We start from the raw sequence: 18363 nt of genomic DNA on the forward strand, positions 1-18363 counted from the left end.
CATTTCCACCCACTCCCCCCCCCCCCCCCCCAGGTCTCCCCTCGGTTTCTCGATATATTCCCCCCCCCCCCCCCCCCCTCCCCGATCTATTGCTCTTCCGAGTTAAACGCCATCCCCTATTCCATTCGCTCTACAGCACTGATGTATGGAATTAGATGGCATGGGGGTAAAAAAAAAAAACAAAAAGGAAAAAAGCGTGTGATTAATGCCTTTGAGAAAAAGATAAACAATCACAGGAGACGGGTGTGGGGGGGGGGCGGTATTTGGCCTTAGGGGAGTAAATATGGAGAGTTTTATGGCTGCTCACTTGGGAGAGCGGGAGGTGGAGGGGGGGGAGGAGCCGAACGCAGCGACAGCAGATCCATTCAAGTATATTAGTCCCCCCCCCCCCCATACACAATAACCTCTGCATCGCTTTTATTGCTCTACTGTCTTTCATCATCAACACTGAATCCCTTCCCACTGACAACTCAAACAGCCTCGCACACACACACACACGCACACACACACACTCCCACACAACCGCTGTGCACTTTTTTGTTGTTGCCCCGGCCAGTCCCGCTGATGTGTTTGATGGGCCAAATACATGTGGTGTGATGTGGCTGACAGCAGCCCCCCCCCCATGCTGCCCTGCTTTTAAGCCCTCATCCTCCAGTGGGCTGCCTGTCCCCCGGAGTAGATTGAATCTTTTATTTATCATTTTCCCTTCCTCGGCTTTATCTACTCCAGCTAAAAGGAATAAATATGGAGATAAATTGCAATCAGCATAACCTCCTCTCCTCCTGCTGTGCAACTCGCCTGTCATCCTCCACTCTGGATGAGCAGGCAGGATGAGACTGACAGCCCGTGCAGATGAAGACACACACTCATGCATACACAGATACATGCACCCCCCCCCCCCCATCCTCTGTTTATCAGAACCCTCACACATCCTCTCCTCTCTTTCTTTCACACACACGTGCGTGGCTAAAATAACGACCCAGCTACCCCTCCTTGACACCATTTCTCACACTTCTGTCCCTGCGGAACGCTCGCACCTCTCTCCTCACCGATGCCCTGTATCAACTCTCCCTGCCGCTGGAGCTTCCCACAGCTTTGAAAAGAAGTGAGCGCATAAAATGAGTCTAACGCCGGGGGAATCTGGTAAACAGGCCAGAGGAGGGGAGGGAGAGCTGCCTGCCTGCCTGCCTGTCTGGCCCGCTCCATGGCTACCATTGTGCGTTGCACATTCTCCGAGCCCACAAGAGCTGAAGCAGTCTCCACACAGATTCCTTGGACGGATCAGCACGCCAAGAAGAAGTGAGAGAGAGCGAGGGGAAAGCGAGAATGGGAGGGTGAAGGAGGGAGGAGGAAGGAAGATCATGCAATGAAATCTTGTTTGTAGAATGCATGAAGATTCTGATGAACCGAGTTGGCGGGGAGGGGGGGGGGGGGGGTTAATGGGATTAGAATCCCAAACTAAAGGCGGGCGGGGAGTTGGATTGACAGCTGAGTCTATTGCCCTGAAGATTGCAGTGAAATATTGTGGCTCTGGCAAAGGCAGCCATCCAGGCAGGCAGAAAGGGGGGGGGGGGGGGGGATGCTGAGCCCCCAGCGCTGTTTACCCCGAGCAGAGACCGAAATGAATCTTTGCCTCCGCCCGCTTCACAAAGCCCAAAGCTTTAACTGAGTATTGGGGAAAGGGAGCAACAACAAAGCTTTCAGTCAAGCCTCACAAAAAAAAAAAGTGTTTGGCAAAACAAAATAGAAGCACTGTGCCTTTAAATCCCCCCCCCCCCCCCGTTCTAAATATCGCCTATTTAGCCAGCGGTGAAAAGATATAGGGGGCTTTTGTCTGCGTACCCATTGGGGGGGGGGGGGGCAAAGTGGTAAAGCTTCCTACTGGGGGAGGCTCCGTGGGCAGAAAGCAAGGAGAAGTGGGTTTATCTGGAAATGGCTGCGTGGCGGTGCGTGCTGTGGAAATACCCCGCATTGTTTCTGATACACAAGCCCCCCCAGCGCCTGGGAACGGTTCCCGTGAAAAAGCGAACGGTGCGGGGTGGGGGTATTTTTGTTTCTTATGGGGGGGGTTAATCCACTCACCGACTTGTAAAACGTTGTCCACCCAGCCGCCCTCGAGCAGAGTGACACCCCGCAGGAAGGGCAGCTGGGTCTCGTCATTATTGTCCCCGCTAGTTCCGCTTTCCTCTCCTCCTCCGGCGTTGAAAGAGGAATACATACAGATCTCCTTCTCGCTTCTCGGGAACGACCAGTACACGATCCTCCGCTGGACCGGCTCCGGGATCCTTTCGAACCGCTCCTCGACCCTCTGAAACGGCCACTTCTCCGCGACTCTGCGTGCGGCGATGTCGAGCAGCGACTCGGGGTTGTGCAGTTTCCCGTTGCCCGACCCTCCCGGAGCGGACCCGGACCCGGAGCCGGAGCCGGAGCCGGCGCCGCCACACAGGACTCCTCCAGCCCGCTGGCCCTGCCTGCACGCCGGGTTGTAGCCGGGCCTGCAGCAGAGCCGCTTGGCCGGTGGCTGCTGGACTCGCTCGGCCATGATCGCACCGCTTCCGACCTGAAGCGCAGCTCCTCTCCGCTCATAGAACCGGGATAAGGAAGAGAAAGGGGGCAAATCTCGCACCGATTGTTCGCCGTACATGGAGGGACTGCCCTTATTTGGGAAAGGCAGGGCGGCGCTTGCGAGTTCCGTGAGGTCCTTTGTGTTGTCAGAGTAACCGAGAGGGGGCGGGGTCCTGGAGCGCTGCCAGCGCACGAGTGGCGCTATAAAAGGATCTGGAGGCGGAATTCCCGAACGTCGGCAAATCCTTTGTGAAGCCGTTCGGGAGCACGAGGGCGGAGCCCCGGCGGCCGACGGCCTTTGAAGTTTGCTTCTTATTTGAGTTAAAAGGCGGGGCCTTAATCCAGGGGCGGTCTCACAGTTTCCCACAGGGGGTAAAAGGGGGGCAAGAAATCAGACTTTTTTTTTTTATTATTTTTTTTGCTTTGGAGCCTGCACAACCACCGGAGGCTTTAAGTTCTTCAATAACAACATGATGGTTGTTTTAAACTTCTTAGTTCGTATAGTCTCAGATGTCAAATGCAGACGGGGCATGGGGAGAAGCAGCAGAAAGAAAACAGGATGTGTGTGTCCGCTTTAGTCACTAACCAGCGGGTTGGTCAGCTGTTTGGTATTCACTCACTGGGCCCCAAACACAATGAAAACACATCCTTTCTCTCTCTCTCTCTCTCTCTCTATCAATAAAGTTTTAGGCATAAACCTTTGAAATCAGAGTTTGACATTTGTCAGCCAGTATATGATCCACTGATTTCAAAGCTTCGCACACACCTAATATTATCTGGAATTCTAAGTCTATTCATTCCCAAGCCTCACAACATTATGAAAGTGCCACGCGTAATGCTCGGATTTCCCTCAGTAAGATCTTCGGGTCTAGTCATGTCCTCTTTACTCACTGCAGTAGTTGAAGTGTGGGGGGGGATCAAAGGATGTTGGAAATTCCTCATGGTCTGGCCAGATTAGTGGGTTTTCCTGTAACCATTACGAGACACACCGCTATGGAGCTGTCTAACTATAAACTGCGGGGCAGTCATTTTATGGTCCTCCTCCCTGTCTGCTGATAATGCTTCAGTAGCTGTGTTATGAAAAAGGGGCCTACTTCTGTCGGAATAAAATAGTCACCAGGGGGTTTAGGGCGTGGCTTCATTGCCCACCACAGGGCTTCTTCCTGCTGTGTAAGCGATGTAGTAGCAGTTAATAATTATCAGCATAAGCCAAAATAACCACCAGATCGGGGATACTTTAAAAAAAAACGCATATAAAACCTGGCTAATGCTATCCTGGTAGACCTGAATATACGTTTGTAATGGGTCTGCATGTGTTCTCAGCTGGCCCTCGCCTTCCTCTGTGAGAGTTCTAAAAGGCTGGCCTTTGAACCGCTCTGAAAGTGATCCATGCCGTATGGACAAAGCAGATGTGGCCTAACCTGATTTGGTTTCAATACTTCCCCACAGGAAGTTCACAAAGCCAGCAGGTCCTCCTTTGTTATTTTAGTCATCTTCCTCAGAGGACCACGGAAGGCTTTTTTTTAATTATCTGAAAGCCAGTTATTACCCCTACGAAGAGGTAATGCTTTTGCATGATTTATCCTTTGTTTCATTGTTTTTTTTTTTTTTTTGCTTGTCTGTGTTTTTAGAGGGATTGCTCCCTTTGCAAGATATGAGCAATTACTATACCGTTGTCTCCTAATGTAGATAATGCGTAAAAATATTTGGAAAACAAATATATAGTAACATCCTTTTAAGATCTACACATTAAAATCTAATATATCTCACACTACTTTACAGCAGATACTATTCATGGAAAATATATTCGACTTGTGTCTGCAGCCCAGGTGGTTTATTTCCACCTATATTCAGAAGTTCTTTCAGGTGACATTATGCCAAATGTTATTATTCCAATAATTTTATATGAAAGAGAACAAACTGTTGTTGCTTTTCTGAATCTGTTACATTATGTGTATATTAGTACTGTACCTGCTCTCACCTACTCTGCGTGTCTGTGTTTGTATGGGTAAAATCAGTGTAAAAACGTTTGCTCTGCTTTTCTTGTTAAGTTTTATTTTTTGGATACTATAATGGAACATCTAACAACTAAAAAAAAGAGCAATAGTGGATCCAAAGTTCCTCGAAATCGCTTTAAATGAATCCCTGTTTACGTTTACTGTAGCGGAAACATAATGCGAACTACATTTCCCGTGTCTTTTTGGAACTCGTCTTATCCAATCACGAGGGAGCAGTAAGTCGCGACCACCACTTACACTTCCTGGAACAGGGAGCTGCTAGTTATTATCCGTCCATCCATTTTATTGTAGACGTAAATAAGATATCTGGACTTTGGTAAGTTTAGTTCATGTTATTGATTTGACTACTAACCGATATAAAAATACGCATTCCTTCTCTCCTTACATTCATTTACGTTGTTGTAGCTCTGATAAGACGATACTTAACTGCTTTTGCAACTTAGTTAGGCCGTTATGGATGGGCGGGTAAGCTAGCGTTGCTAGCGTTCACGTATCAGACATTCAGTTATCATCCTCCTGTAACATACGACGAAAAAAAAATATGTCCTAGCTGGTTTGTATGAGGCTGCAGATAGCGTAAAATGTTTGTAACGGCTTTTAGATGCACAGCTCGTAAATAGATGGTGCTAAATAGTGACGGCTCGGGTTGATGCTAGCTAGCCCGATGGTAACGAAGTCGGGGCGCATGACAAGTTGTCAATAAACAGCTAATAACTACAAGCGTATATATTACTTGCTCTATTTGTAATGACAACGATGGCTAATCGGTATAATACCGGAATCTAACGTGTGTTTTATTTTGTTGTTACTCAGCTCATATGTAATTGAATGGTCACTAACTAACTAGCTAGTGTTGTTGGTATTTACAAATGTAGTCGCTGTTTTTGGCTACTTTAACCATGCTGATTTTGAAATCACGGTGACAAGTTGTACAGAATAGAACTAAGCTACTTTCCTGACTGTGTAATTGATTCATGATTCTGTCAGATAATTAAGAATATTTTTCGACATCATTTCTGCCTGACTGATTCTATCCAATTTATTCTGTCTAGCTCAGTAATCATATTCATTTAATAATATAGTAGATACACATTTATGTCGACTGCTGTACCAGCTGTGATGAGCATCAACTGATATAATCCTGATAAATACCCTAATTGTCTTCTGATCATATATCAATTTATCAATTGCCAAACCGCCATTACAAAAATGCCACACATACTAATGCTGTCATAACTAATAATGTTATTCCTTTAGACTATCTAGGTGTGTGAGGTTTGTTAGGGTCAGTGTTGTAAATCAGAGAGCAGCACTCATTTTCAGCTCTAACGGTTGTCTCTAAAGACTGACAGGAGACGAGCGTGAGGTATGAAAGACAACCGCGAGCATCAGTGTGAGACGGAACCCAAACTCGGGTTATTTCATTTGCTACGTAGCCACGATGAGGGCGTATATCTGGAATAAGACCAGGTTTTGGAGAACCTCGTCTACATCTGTGCGTAACAAGTAGTTTGTTACTCAAATTCAATTTACAATGATGCAATTGAAGGGTATGGCTACACAGAATATTTATACTGTAGTTATGGATTTGCATACACTGTTGCTGTAAATTATACACCCACTTTCCCACTCCTGATATATTGTTGAAGGCCCTTCGGTTATTGCAAATGTATTTTTATTTTTTTTGACACTGTTCTAGATAATCACTGCTTTCTCTCCTGGTACCTTTCCTCAGGTTTCAAAAGCCTCACATATTCAGAAGAGGATGATTGACATTCGGGCATGGGCTGAATATGTGGTGGAGTGGGCTGCCAAAGACCCCTATGGTTTCCTCACCACTGTCATATTGGCCCTTACACCTCTTTTCATCGCCAGTGCACTGCTGTCCTGGAAACTGGCCAAGATGATCGAGGCACGTGACCGGGAACAGAAAAAAAAGCAGAAAAGGAAGGAGAACATCGCCAAGGCCAAGAGGACCAAGAGAGACTGAGTCTGCAAGGGTAGAACGAGGGCATGAGAGAGGAGGAGCGGTCGCCCCATCCAAATAATGACAGTGCCCTTCCTTGTCCCAGCCCGACTGTCAGTGCAGGGCCACCATGCCTCATGTCCGGGGTAGGAGGGACACAGGACACACAGACCTAACAGTGCTGAGATGGACAGCGCTTCCTGGAGGAGGCTCGTCTTAATGGGACTTTGGTCGGCAAGAGCATGGTGGTCATCTGTAATCTGTTTTAAACAGAGATCCAATTCTAATACTGTGCAGCTGTTGCAGCACCTTGCATTCCATTGTTAGCATCCGTGCTCTGTTAAAATGTCAGTGTAATTAGAGAACTGGAACTCAAAAATGATCCAAAGTAACTCTTTGTAAGTCAATAAAGTTTTCATGATTGTTAAGAAAATCCATTTACTTCTGTGTGGATTTAATATTTGTCTTAAAATGTTATAAACAACTCTTATTTAGTCCACATAAAAGAAACAGTTGCACCCCATTGTTCCTTTAATATTGTTAAATAGGCTTAAATGTGTTTTTTTTTTTAAACCATTACGGAGAACAGGTGAATTCAGCTTTAGTATTGCAGCAGCTGCAAGGTCCCATGCCTGCTTATTTATCTTTCTCATTTCTTCTTTTGTGAAAAGAAGACAAGGGAATATCCAAACAAACCGGAAAGGATAAAACGCCCACGGTTTTAAATATTTCTTTCAGTACAGGAAAGTCAACCATTCGAAATAAGTAAAAAAAAAAAACATAACAGTTGTGCAACACTTGGTGCACAATTTTGCACGTTTTATTGACTTCATTTGATTTATTTGGCCAGATTTTGTTGCGGTATGAACAGCTGGGGTTTATATGTTATATGGTCGTTACCGGTACCTCCGCCAAAGAGGTTGTTTGACAGTTCTTTCCAAAAAATCTTGTAAAATATGCATTAAATTCACTCATGAAGTGGACATGAAAATGAATGAATGAAACTTCACTGTGGTCTCCTGTGGCCGTCTGCAAGACGAGCGATAGTTATTGTCTTGTATTGTTTGAGGACAATGAGGAGATTATTACGTTGTAGAGTGGCCTCAGTGTACGTGGACGTCTCTGTCTATTTCTTTGGCATCCAAGAGCCAGGCTGGAACGTGTTTCCAGAGCTGACGGGCTCTTCGCCGATCTCCTCTTTGCCGAAGGTGGTGGCAGCTGCATGGCCTTTGGCCAATGCCTTTGCAGGAGTCGCCACCAGACCTTCTTCATATTCCTGAGCCTGCAGGGCAAGATCTTTTTCCTCCACCTCCTTAGCTTTCAGTTTGATTTGCTCCCTGTAATATTCATTCTTCAAAAGCTCCTGCAAAATACATAAGATGGGCATATATTAATGAATGACTGACAAGTCACAGGATTATTTATGAGATCTTTCTAATACCACATATTATTTTATGTAATTTGATATCTTTTTCCATAATCAAAGCTTGGAAAAACGAGAACAATATGGGTCAGAAACACCGACGAACGAAATGTTACTTTCATAAATGATAATTTTCAGCTACATAAAGTTATAAATGTTGATATTAGTGTTTCAGAACTCCCCGGCTATATATAAAAATAATGTCTCGCAGTTTAATTAATTAAAATGACCTTGACCAAGACTATAGGCATAACATCAATGAACAGATAAACTACCTGAAAATGAATGTACTTTAAAGTTTTGATACAATCAATACTTCCCCGTACGTATATGTTTACATTCACAGCCTTCCCATTTCAAGTTGTTTGATCTACAAAGTCTATAAAGTCCATGCAAAAAATGGCTGCCCAACAGCAGGCAAGAAGAAAAAATATATAGTTTTAAGGTAAATGCCACCCCACTCTCTCTCTTTTCTGTTGGAAAAGTTGAGCTGGTAGTTTCCTGAAGATCTGAGAAAATGGAATGTGACTACAAGATTACTTATTGGAAACTTTGAAGTATTCTGAAAAAAAGAATTAGACCATGAAATGACCTCATCCTTAATGAGTTGCCTCTGTTCTGTCTTAGAGTGCAGCCAACTCCTGCATAGTTTAAAGTAGAGGAGACATGAAGCTGCACTGGGAAGCCTCCAGGAGCAAATGCGTGCATCTGTTGAGCATGACTTAGGACATGAAGAAAAAGCGAGTTCAATTAACCTGTTTAAGTCCAATAAAGTTTGGGTTAAAAAAAAAAAACAATGTAGTGCTCGGGACGGGTTGGTAAACTAGTATGACAGTAACTGCAATATAAACGAGCATTCCTCCTCATGGAAACCATCGCAACTTTGAACCAAGCCTACCAGTGGAATACAAGTTACATACTTGAGCCACTCGGCTACCGTCTCCAGTGATGTTAGCCTCTCCCTAGCTTGGGAAACGGAAAAGAAAGGCAGGACTGGGGAATAATGCTGAAGGACTGGATAAGTGAGGGACGAGCTGTAGCCACAAAGCTTTTTTTGGGGGGGGGGGGGGGGGGCAAACATACTGAGCTGCTTTTCCAGCCTGTTAATGACAGGATTTAATCCAATCAATTTATGTCGGCTTGGACCGGGAAGAGAGGGAGCGTGACAAGGGCTTGGGTAATGTGCTGGGAGTGCAGCCTTGGCCACGTCGACACTGTCCAGCTGTCGATGGCAGCTACGGGGCAGACGCGAGGCAGAAAATTGGAAGAGAATGTTCTGGCAACAGAGGCAGGGGATGGCTTTGGCCGTTGGCAGGGAGAGAGGACAGACAGACAGAAAGAAAGAATGCCTGTGTATTGGCCTTCCAAGGGATTTCCTATAGACCAACATTTCACCGGCCAAAATAATTTCCAGCATTCTCACATTTAAGGAGCAATAAGCCCAGTACGAGGCGCACAGGGGGGGGGGGGCAGCGCTCCACCATTTCTGACTTGGAGACTGCCAGAAATAAAACACAAAAAGCCGAGATGCAGGCTTTTGTTGCGCAAAAAGAGCGTAAACCAGGACATGGTGTCAGTGAGCGCCTTGCTCAGAGGCTGCCTTGGCTCTCCGGCTCACCATCAATGCCCTTCAGCTGCTGTTTATTTTAACACCTGTCATGGAAAGTTCCGGGATTCAGTTTGAAACTGTAAAATAAATCAAAGCCTTTTCCTCTCCATCTTTGCTTATTTCCCTCCCCGTGTAACCAGCCCCCCCCCCCCCGAGAGTACAACCCATCAGCACAGCAGGGAGGAACGGGTATAGGGGGGTTACCTCAACGGAGGGGGGCTCCTTCCGTCTGCCTTGGATCCAAGCTGGAGGAGTAGGAGAGATGAGAGGAACAAGAGGATGAGTGAGAACACCCACACAAACACGCGCTGCAGAAACACAAGCTGCAGTCCTATCTGAAGGCTGCAGCTACGCCATCACTACGGGAGCTCTGTCAGGAGTCCAGGCGACTTGGGGGGGGGTCCAGGGTTTTCTGATTTGTTTTCGTTTCACTTTGCGAACTACTCATCAAGGTAGCACAGGATGAAGTCAAAACACTGACGCTGCTTTTGTCTAGGCAGAGCAGGGCCGCCGAGCGCCGCGTCTTCCCGAGCAGCACATGTGGATCCACTCTGATCTGAATTTGAAAGAACACGCGACGGCATTCTCCATCCGTATCTCTCTGTCCCTTCCTTCTCCTCCGGAGTGTTGGCGTGTCTGTCATTTCCTTTATTTCTTTTTAAGGAGCTCTATTTTGGCTAAGCTGGCTGCACAGCAGAGCAGGTTAAAGGGAGCCAGGAAAAGAGAGAAAGAAAAAGAGGAGAGAGTAGGGGGGGGGGGGGGGGGGATAGAGACTTCCTGAGTCTTCCTCCAGCTATAGCGTAGGGATTCCGGGCCTCTTTTATCCCCTTCTTATTTGCATCCTGATGAAAATGCATGAGGGATGGGGTGAAGCAGGATGAGGGGTTTAAGGTGGATAAAGCCCGTCTGAGAAAGAGGGAACAGTTTATATCCAGTTGTAAGAAAGAGGAAACACTATTTCATGGCGAGGTTGTGTAACGCCAGCAGAAAGCGTCTTGGATCGCCACTTCTCCCAACCCCCATCTTGCGGTATGATAAAAAAAATAAAAATAGAGAATCAATATTAAATTGCCATTTATCCGTGACGGTAATGACAGTGACAGGAACAACGAGTGAGTAGAGAGTCCAGACTTACCTTCCCACTCTATCGGTATGCTGCCCTCCACATATTCAGATTCGACAGGATTGACTGGCACTATCACCCGCTTGGCACGAAGTGGCCTTCCTGGGAAACCGAAAAGGACAACAACAACAACAACAACAAAAAAGCAGAGGAAGAGGGAGCACGAGTTAGACGGAGATGCTCGACAATGATGCACAGAAAACACAAAGGAACGCGACGTGCACAAAGAGGCGCAGACACAATGCTCTCTATCTCCCGCTCGCACAGACACACGGATACAGACAGACACGCGGAAAACACAGAGGGATGACAAGCGCTGTGACAGGCCACGGATGATTACCTCGAGGCCCTCGGGCCCTTCGCCTCAGATCTCGCTGAGTGGCTCCAAATCTGGGCTAAGCCTTTATGCAAATCGTCCTCCCTTTAACCCCACCAACCACAGACCCCTTCGCCGACAGCCTCTTCCAATCACAGCACTCTGGCTAACAATGCCCTCCAAAATCAACATCAAACCAAGCGGGAGACAAAAGAGGTCAGATATCACAGAGAACAGGAGAGGAGCGAGCTGCACGGAATATTAAGCGCTCCTTTCTCTATCTGTATACAGCATGACGATCGCTAGCAGCAAGGCCACCGCCAATTATTTTTGGTCGAATCTGCTGATTAGACAAGTTTGGCTGGCACGCAATGACATGGAAGGGGAGAGAGAGAGGGGCAGAGGAGGGGGCGATGGAAAGAGAGACAACGAGAATAAGAGAAAGCGAGTGAATTAAAACGAGACGGTTGCGGGCTGCATCTTTGTGCGACGCTGTAGCAAGCGCTGCGTTTCCATAGTTTCAGCCGGCAGGTGGCTGGACGCGCATCCATCTCTCCCATCCTTCTGAGAAATGATGATGCAAGGAAGGAGAGTGAGGGAGAGAGAGAGAGAGAGAGTGATGATGCATGGCAAACGTGGCTCGGAGGAGAGAAATAGACGGGCGAGGAAAACAACACGCTTCAAAACACAGACAATCTGTCAGGATTCTATCACCATTTCTCCGCAGCTGACTGGACACGGACAAATGGAGGCGAGCGTCTCAATGCACACCCCAGACTGATGGCCTTAATGTTTACGTCATCCATAACAGATAGCACGGGGGGGGGTGGGCTTTGATGAACGACGGCACTCAGACGTGTGAATACCGGCTGTGCTTGTGCCTTAAAAAAAAAACCGTCGTCTGTTCAGTTTGAAACTGATTCCAGTCAATGTAAAAAAAAAAAGTATTTCCACGCAGGCGCAGTGCTGTGGTTGTGAGGATGATTCCCTTCCATACTTTATCCAGCCTATATAGTAATCAGGTCATTTAATTAGGCTGCCATTGCTTCGGTTCCCACTAGATTGTCGCTATAGGGCCTGACAGCTCTTTAGCCCTTACGTTCTGATTTCCAGGTCTAACAAAAAAAAGAAGGAAAAACAAAAACCCTCATGTCATGATCCTCCATTTGCTTCCAAGCGTGTTTTCAGAAGGAAAGGCTTCCTAGAAAAACTCCCTGGATAGCAGAAGAGAATGCAAATTACCAATAGATCACGTCGGCGTTTGCATTGGGTCGTGGGAGGCAGCAGACTGAAATGGACCAATTATGATTCGGCCCCAACAGGCAATGTGCTTAGCTGCACCTCATGCCTAACTAATAAGCATGACTTGAGGAAGCCACTTCTTTCTGTCTGCTCGGCCGCGTCTCCCGCTCGACTCGGTCACGCTCCAACATGGATCGCTATTCATCTCGCTATGTTTGCAGCGCGACTAAAACCGTACCAGCCCGGCCTTTGTGCTTGGATTTGAAAAACAAATGCACATATATTTCTGAAACACGGTTGATCCTCCTACGACTACATACATACGATTGTGAAGAGGCTTCTAGGGGCTGACTGGGAGTGGGGGGGGGGGGGGTTCATTCCTGAAATAAAATAGAATTCTACCACAAACACAAACCACCTGCAGGAACAAGCGACAGACATCCGGGAATGGACACATTATGTTCTTGAACTATTTATTCCATCACGTTTGCACTGCCCAAATTGTTGATGTGCAAATTCAATGTTTTTTAACGATGTAATAAAAGAAGCGAAGTACACAAATTATAAATCGTCCTATTTAAAAAGTTGCGAGGAAATGGCAGAGCGGTCAAAACACAAAACAAGATATAAAGAAGGGAGCGGGAGAGAGAGAGAGAGAGAATGACGAGTACTGAAGGGGTTAGGAGCTTTCTATCTCTGTGGGGCTCTTGTGACAGGTCTGCCTTCGCATCACTCACTGGGGGAAACCTACTTAGCAGTCACACACACACACACACACACACACAGGCTAGAGAGCAGGCAGATTAACCTGAGGGACAGGAGTGAGGACGCTGCCTCTTTACCGTGAAGGACAAACGCAGCGCCGCTTTGGAGGGGGAGGGGCCAGTGGCAGGAGGAATGAAATCCCAAAGCATAAATATTCATGAGCCATCTCACCTGTCTGAGCTCGACTCATCTATGAGCCTTCGCTGTGGAACCGGAGGGGGGGGGGGGGGGGGGAGGAAGGGAGGAGACGGGGAGGCAGGATGGCTGAGGGGTTGCCGTGGCAGCAAGATCGGGAGCCAATCAAACAGCAGGTACGCCAAGCCTTCCTGTTCGTTAGAATAAGACACGATGCGCTCCAAGGACTGCTCTTTGAACCCTGAACGCACCTCGCTAAAATCCATCACCTGCTTCAACACACACAAACACACACACACACACACACACACAACCCCCCCAACTTCACAGATTGGCTCCCAGGTGAATACCGACGGGAGCGGGTGGGAGCCGGGAAGGGGGTAACCTTAGAGCTCTTTCACCTCCACAATGTCATCGCAGGCGTCTTCGGGTGTCTCTCTCGCAGCAGGCGCCGACTTTGATTACAGAAGCAGGATGTCGGGGGAGCACAACCGGCAACATCTGGGTCCAGAGAGCCCTTAAAACTCAGAAGTAAGGCGAAAAATAATGAGCTCTCTGCTTAGAGCACACCTGCGTCTTACGCTCCTCATCATCAGCACCTTCGTCTAACGTGAGAACGTTCTCTCTGAACTGATTCTACCACTTGGAGATCAGACGGCAGCCCCTTCCGGACTCTCCATTAGGCAGGAGGAGGTAAAGCCGCGACTTTAAGGCCTGACATGGCGGCGGCGCAGGTTTAGCTAAGCCTGGTTTATTCCCCCGCAGCTGAGCCGCGTGCCGGAGATGGACTGGGAGGCCAGTGAACGGTAATGGGCAGCTTTATGAAGACGGAGCGATCCCGGAAGCAGCGCTGATGCAAGGACGGCCAGGTGACGATGCTGACGCCGTCTTTCTTTCTCTCCTTCCCCAAGAAAAGACAAATGGAGGCGATGCATAAGACATGTAACCATGGTTACTCATTAGCCCCGAGCCCAGTGGTGTGGGATGAGGTGTAGAAGGGAAAGGCCCAGCCGTTGCTCTGCATCAGTTCCGGCGAGAGGAGGCTCGTGTCAGCGTGAAAGTAGGCCCTGCTGTTGCTGCTGTTCCCTTTTCCTGTTTTGGAGTCAACCCTCATTCCGTTTGTCCCGATCGCTGTCGATCCCGCCGAGGCTGGAGCGGCTCACGGCAGAACAGAGGGGAATAATTCATGGGAAAGTCACAGCATGCTGAAAAGAAGACTCTTGATTTCCCTCGTGTGTTACTTTTAACCAAACACAGGCACACTTGAGGGTGGAGCGGATGCTTTATTCCACTTCGGACCACCCATCCTCCCGAAGTCTCGTCCCATTGCCCCTTCGGTCCACCCCACTCTCTCTCTCTCTCTCTCTCTATTAACCTACCTCCACCTTCCACCTCTCCCCCCCTCTGTCTGTCTTCCCGTTCCACCCACTCATTTCACACTCTTACCGTCAGAAAAACCTCCTTTCACTTTCACCCTCTCCATTCTTCTCCCTCTCCATAATTTAACCCCGTATGTCAGTATCGCCCTTGTTCTTTGTCACTCACTTTCTACACCCCACCTTCTCTTAAAGCCTCCCTTGGCTTTATCTTTCCTCCCTCACTCCTGCCCTTATTTCTCTCTGCCTGTCTGCGTTATTAAAATATTCTGAATCGAATGAGCAGCGGCAGGCTCTTGAAGACGCCCCCTTGCGTGTCGGTCTGTCCATCAGTCTGTCTTTCTGACAGATAAAGGAGCCCCGACGTGTCAAAACGTCTCGCTGGCCATCTGACCAGAGAGACGCGCGAATGCATCGGAACGCCGTAGTCAATTAATCATCAGGAGTCTCTGATTGGATCGGTCTGAAAGAGGTTAAAAAGATTTTTTGGAGAGGCAGGAATGTCGCAGCATTTAATAGAAGTGGAAGTGGAACCCGGCCCGTGTGAAACGTTCCTCATTTTCAGCATCCATCTCTTAAAATTCCTTTTTAATGACGTCATTAAGCCACTTCATTATGTTCCACACACGCACCATATATACAGCAAGAGGAGTCAAACCCGCTTGGTTTCTCTGAACAACCTTTATTTAAACTTTCAAGGCTGCCGATCAATTCAAATGATTTAGCGTCGCGGCTCTCGCTGCAGCCGCTCCACGGTAAACACTGACTTGGGTGTCCTACTGTAGGACAGACCTTCCTTCATCACACCCAGGGGACGGCTTGTGGCAGAATAAACAGCCATTTGGAAGCTCATCTCTCTCCGCTGTGACTCTTTCCGTGGAAATATGCGGCTTGAATCAAGGCTCTGATGACACACGGCCATCTGTTGTTGTGTTAAGTGTGTTTGGGCATGAAGTGGAGAGAAAACACACAACAGCTATTCCTTTTCTCTTTTTTAAACACACACACACACACGTGAGCATGCTGCGGTGACACACACACACACACACACACACACACACACCCTCCCTCGGTCGGTCGGTCCCCAGACTCACCCACCCTGAAATAGCAGGACAGAGGCCTTTTCAGTTTTTCACTTCATAGAGAAATCAAATATATAATAGATAACGAGAAAGGGATCGTGATAGGACGACAAGCCGAGGCATCTTTTCCTCTAGTGTGGAGGCGCCTCAGAAGAAGCTCTGAGCCCCCCCCCCACCCCACTGTGGAGCGGACCAATAGATTAAAACTGCATGGCTCACACCGCTTTAAATGAATAGCACTAAAAATACATCCTTTCACTGACACTTGAAAGGGAACTGCCTTTCCCCTGTCCAGTATCGAGCAGCCATTGATTCCAAGACAAAGGCTACACCTCCCTCAAAGAGGTAAGAAAAATAGCAATCATACAGGCAATTATTTTCAAATGTGCCTGCAGCGGCCGATAATGTCAACGCGCCTCTCTTCCTAAATTAAGGAGGGAAGGCAGGCCGTCAAAGCTGCAGGCCCGCTGCTGAAGACGAATGAGCCCATCCACAGAATACTTTGCTTTCATCTGGGCAGCGTGACACGGCGCCACCCCCCCCCCCCCCATGCCGTGCGAGGCAGAGCCGGGCCTGGGGGACAGACGAGTACAGAAAGAGGGAAGAATATAGATTCCCTATTGAGCACTGTGAAGCTAACACCAAGGCAAAGGCCTTCTAAAGACCAGTGGTCACGTTGCCAGTGGCTTTCTCTTGTAGCCCCGCCACAGACAACAATCACTGGAGCCCGACGGCCGGGTTCTCTCCAAAGAGCCGCAACAACCGGGAAGCCCCTTGAGCTGGACCTTTCCTTAAGACAGAGACAGACTTTCTGCCTCTCTGGGCATGCACTTCAGACTCGGTCCTTTCCATTTTGATGTGCAGCCTCATCTGAGGGGAGGGGGGAGGGGTTACTGTGCTGGGTCCAACCCGCCGTACTGCTGAACTTCTCTTATTGGCTTCACAAGAGGAAAGTGAAGAGACAGCAATGAGAGGAAGGGCAGAAGGAGCCAGAAGTAACTGCAGATGAACTGGGGCGGTGAGCCAGACAGGACGGATTGGTATAAATAAAAAGGATTTGCTCCATGGTATTTTTCGGTCTTAGCAGCTATTAACATTCTCATGCACGGCCTACCGTGCACAGAATTGCTTACGCCCCAGTTTTCCAAAGTTAACAGATTGAGAGAGGTAGAAAATGGGGGCAGCAAAGCATGGATAAAGGTAGAGAGGGCCTGACTGAACACGAGGGATGGACAAACGAATTCAAGAAGTCGGCGGAGTTAAGAGACAGAGATAAAAAGCGAGGGGGGGGGGGGGGGGGGGGGCTGCTCACCTACTTCAACCACTCATGCGCTGCAGTAGAAAGCCCTGCGGTCCGCGCCTTAAGACTCAAAGCCCACGCTTGGCCTATCAGTTTAAGATCAAAAAGAGCTCGATTTAGCAAGACATCCGGACTGAATTAGACATTCGCTTTATTTCCAGTCTGAAGTGGTTGAGTGGCATGAACAAAAGAGACAAATGTGCGCACCATATATTTCTATGTGATTCTTATTCATGTATATGTGTGGCTGTCTGGGATTCACAACCAGTCTCCCCCCCCCCCCCCCCCCTGGTGTCAGTCGCTGTGGATGGAGAGTGAATATGGTCGTCTGTAGCGCGGCAGAAAACAGGCCTCTGCGATGTCTCATTTGAATAGCCTGACAGCCGGGGTGGAGGAGCAGCCTTGTGATGAATTATAAATACGAGGTGGGTGCAACTACCCCCCCCCCCACAAACGGCTGAGAAAAGGTGAAGCATAAAGTCAAGTTCAGTCGGAAAGGAACCGGCCTTACAGCCTGCCTGAGGTGCGTCTCCAGCAAAGCAGAACAGCAGCTTGGCTTTGTCCTCCGAGAGAAGCACCGTGCGCTGCGACGACTCGCCGACGCACGACTTCACCTTCAGCTGCACCAAGAGGGGGAGACAAACACAACCACGCGTAGATGGGAGACCTTAGCGTTCCCAGGTTAATGTCACTCAGTGCAGGTTGCACAGAAGACACGTCGGAGCTTCTGAAACGAGAGTGAATTCTGCTTGGAGAATCCTGTCAGCCGCCACGAGGCGTGACCCTCCGTTACGGACAAGACCTCTTCTCATTATTGCCGTTGACATTTTACAACCCCCGAAGCAATAAACTCCGAACAGCAGGCAAGCTGCATCAAGAATATACTACTAAATAGTACAGAACCGCCTCAAAAGCGAAGCTCTGACTGATGCGGTTCCGCCACCTAGTGGAGAGATTGTTATACTACAAGGGAAAAGGTTAGAGGATAAAGGTGAATTCATAATTGACAAAACGCATTTAAGAAAACAGAGCAACCAATGCATTATATAGAGATTTCATATAAGAACGTATGTATTTAATACATTTAGCGGCGTATGAGAGTTAGCTATACAAGACATGGGGAAACTGTCACACTAACATTGGTTTGTCAGACTCTTGGAAAGAGTAAGAGTCAACGACATTTAATAGTTGATTATTTTTGTTCCTTTGTTAACAGCAGGGATCGATAACGCGCATGAATTCACTATGGCTAATTTTAGCACACAAGGCTTAGGTTACCTGTCCACGTCTTCTGTTCTGGGATGAAGTAATATTTATTCCCTAAATGATCTGTCCCGACGTGGTGACGTACGAGACCGAAGGTCCGCCGTATTAAACCAGCGATCCTGCTCATGTTCACGGACACCCTCGTTTACTCCTCGGTCCTCTTGTTGGATGGTTTCC

At 47.9% G+C, this 18363-nt stretch overlaps 3 protein-coding genes across 3 annotated transcripts in view; 1 reads left to right on the forward strand and 2 right to left on the reverse strand.

Moving 5' to 3' along the window:
- Nucleotides 1-2542, reverse strand: part of LOC137892915 (zinc finger SWIM domain-containing protein 6-like) — a 33371-nt gene extending 30829 nt beyond the window's left edge. The window contains exon 1 of the mRNA XM_068738328.1: nucleotides 2083-2542. Within this exon, the coding sequence (XP_068594429.1) occupies nucleotides 2083-2542 (460 nt within the window). The remainder of the gene's footprint in view (nucleotides 1-2082) is intronic.
- Nucleotides 2543-4821: 2279 nt separating this feature from the next.
- On the forward strand, nucleotides 4822-6960 carry smim15 (small integral membrane protein 15). Its single transcript, XM_068738719.1, has 2 exons — nucleotides 4822-4899; nucleotides 6319-6960. The coding sequence occupies exon 2, from the start codon at nucleotides 6349-6351 to the stop codon at nucleotides 6571-6573; it is 225 nt and encodes a 74-aa protein (XP_068594820.1). The 5' UTR covers nucleotides 4822-4899; nucleotides 6319-6348; the 3' UTR covers nucleotides 6574-6960.
- Nucleotides 6961-7228: 268 nt separating this feature from the next.
- On the reverse strand, nucleotides 7229-18331 carry ndufaf2 (NADH:ubiquinone oxidoreductase complex assembly factor 2). Its single transcript, XM_068738712.1, has 4 exons — nucleotides 18199-18331; nucleotides 10717-10806; nucleotides 9786-9826; nucleotides 7229-7912 (listed from the first exon to the last, which is right to left on the reverse strand). Exons 1-4 carry the CDS (start codon nucleotides 18311-18313, stop codon nucleotides 7676-7678), a joined length of 483 nt encoding a protein of 160 aa, XP_068594813.1. The 5' UTR covers nucleotides 18314-18331; the 3' UTR covers nucleotides 7229-7675.
- Between the last annotated feature and the right edge of the window lie 32 nt (nucleotides 18332-18363).

Source organism: Brachionichthys hirsutus, chromosome 4 (genome assembly GCF_040956055.1).
Source record: "Brachionichthys hirsutus isolate HB-005 chromosome 4, CSIRO-AGI_Bhir_v1, whole genome shotgun sequence".
Lineage (NCBI taxonomy): Eukaryota > Metazoa > Chordata > Actinopteri > Lophiiformes > Brachionichthyidae > Brachionichthys > Brachionichthys hirsutus.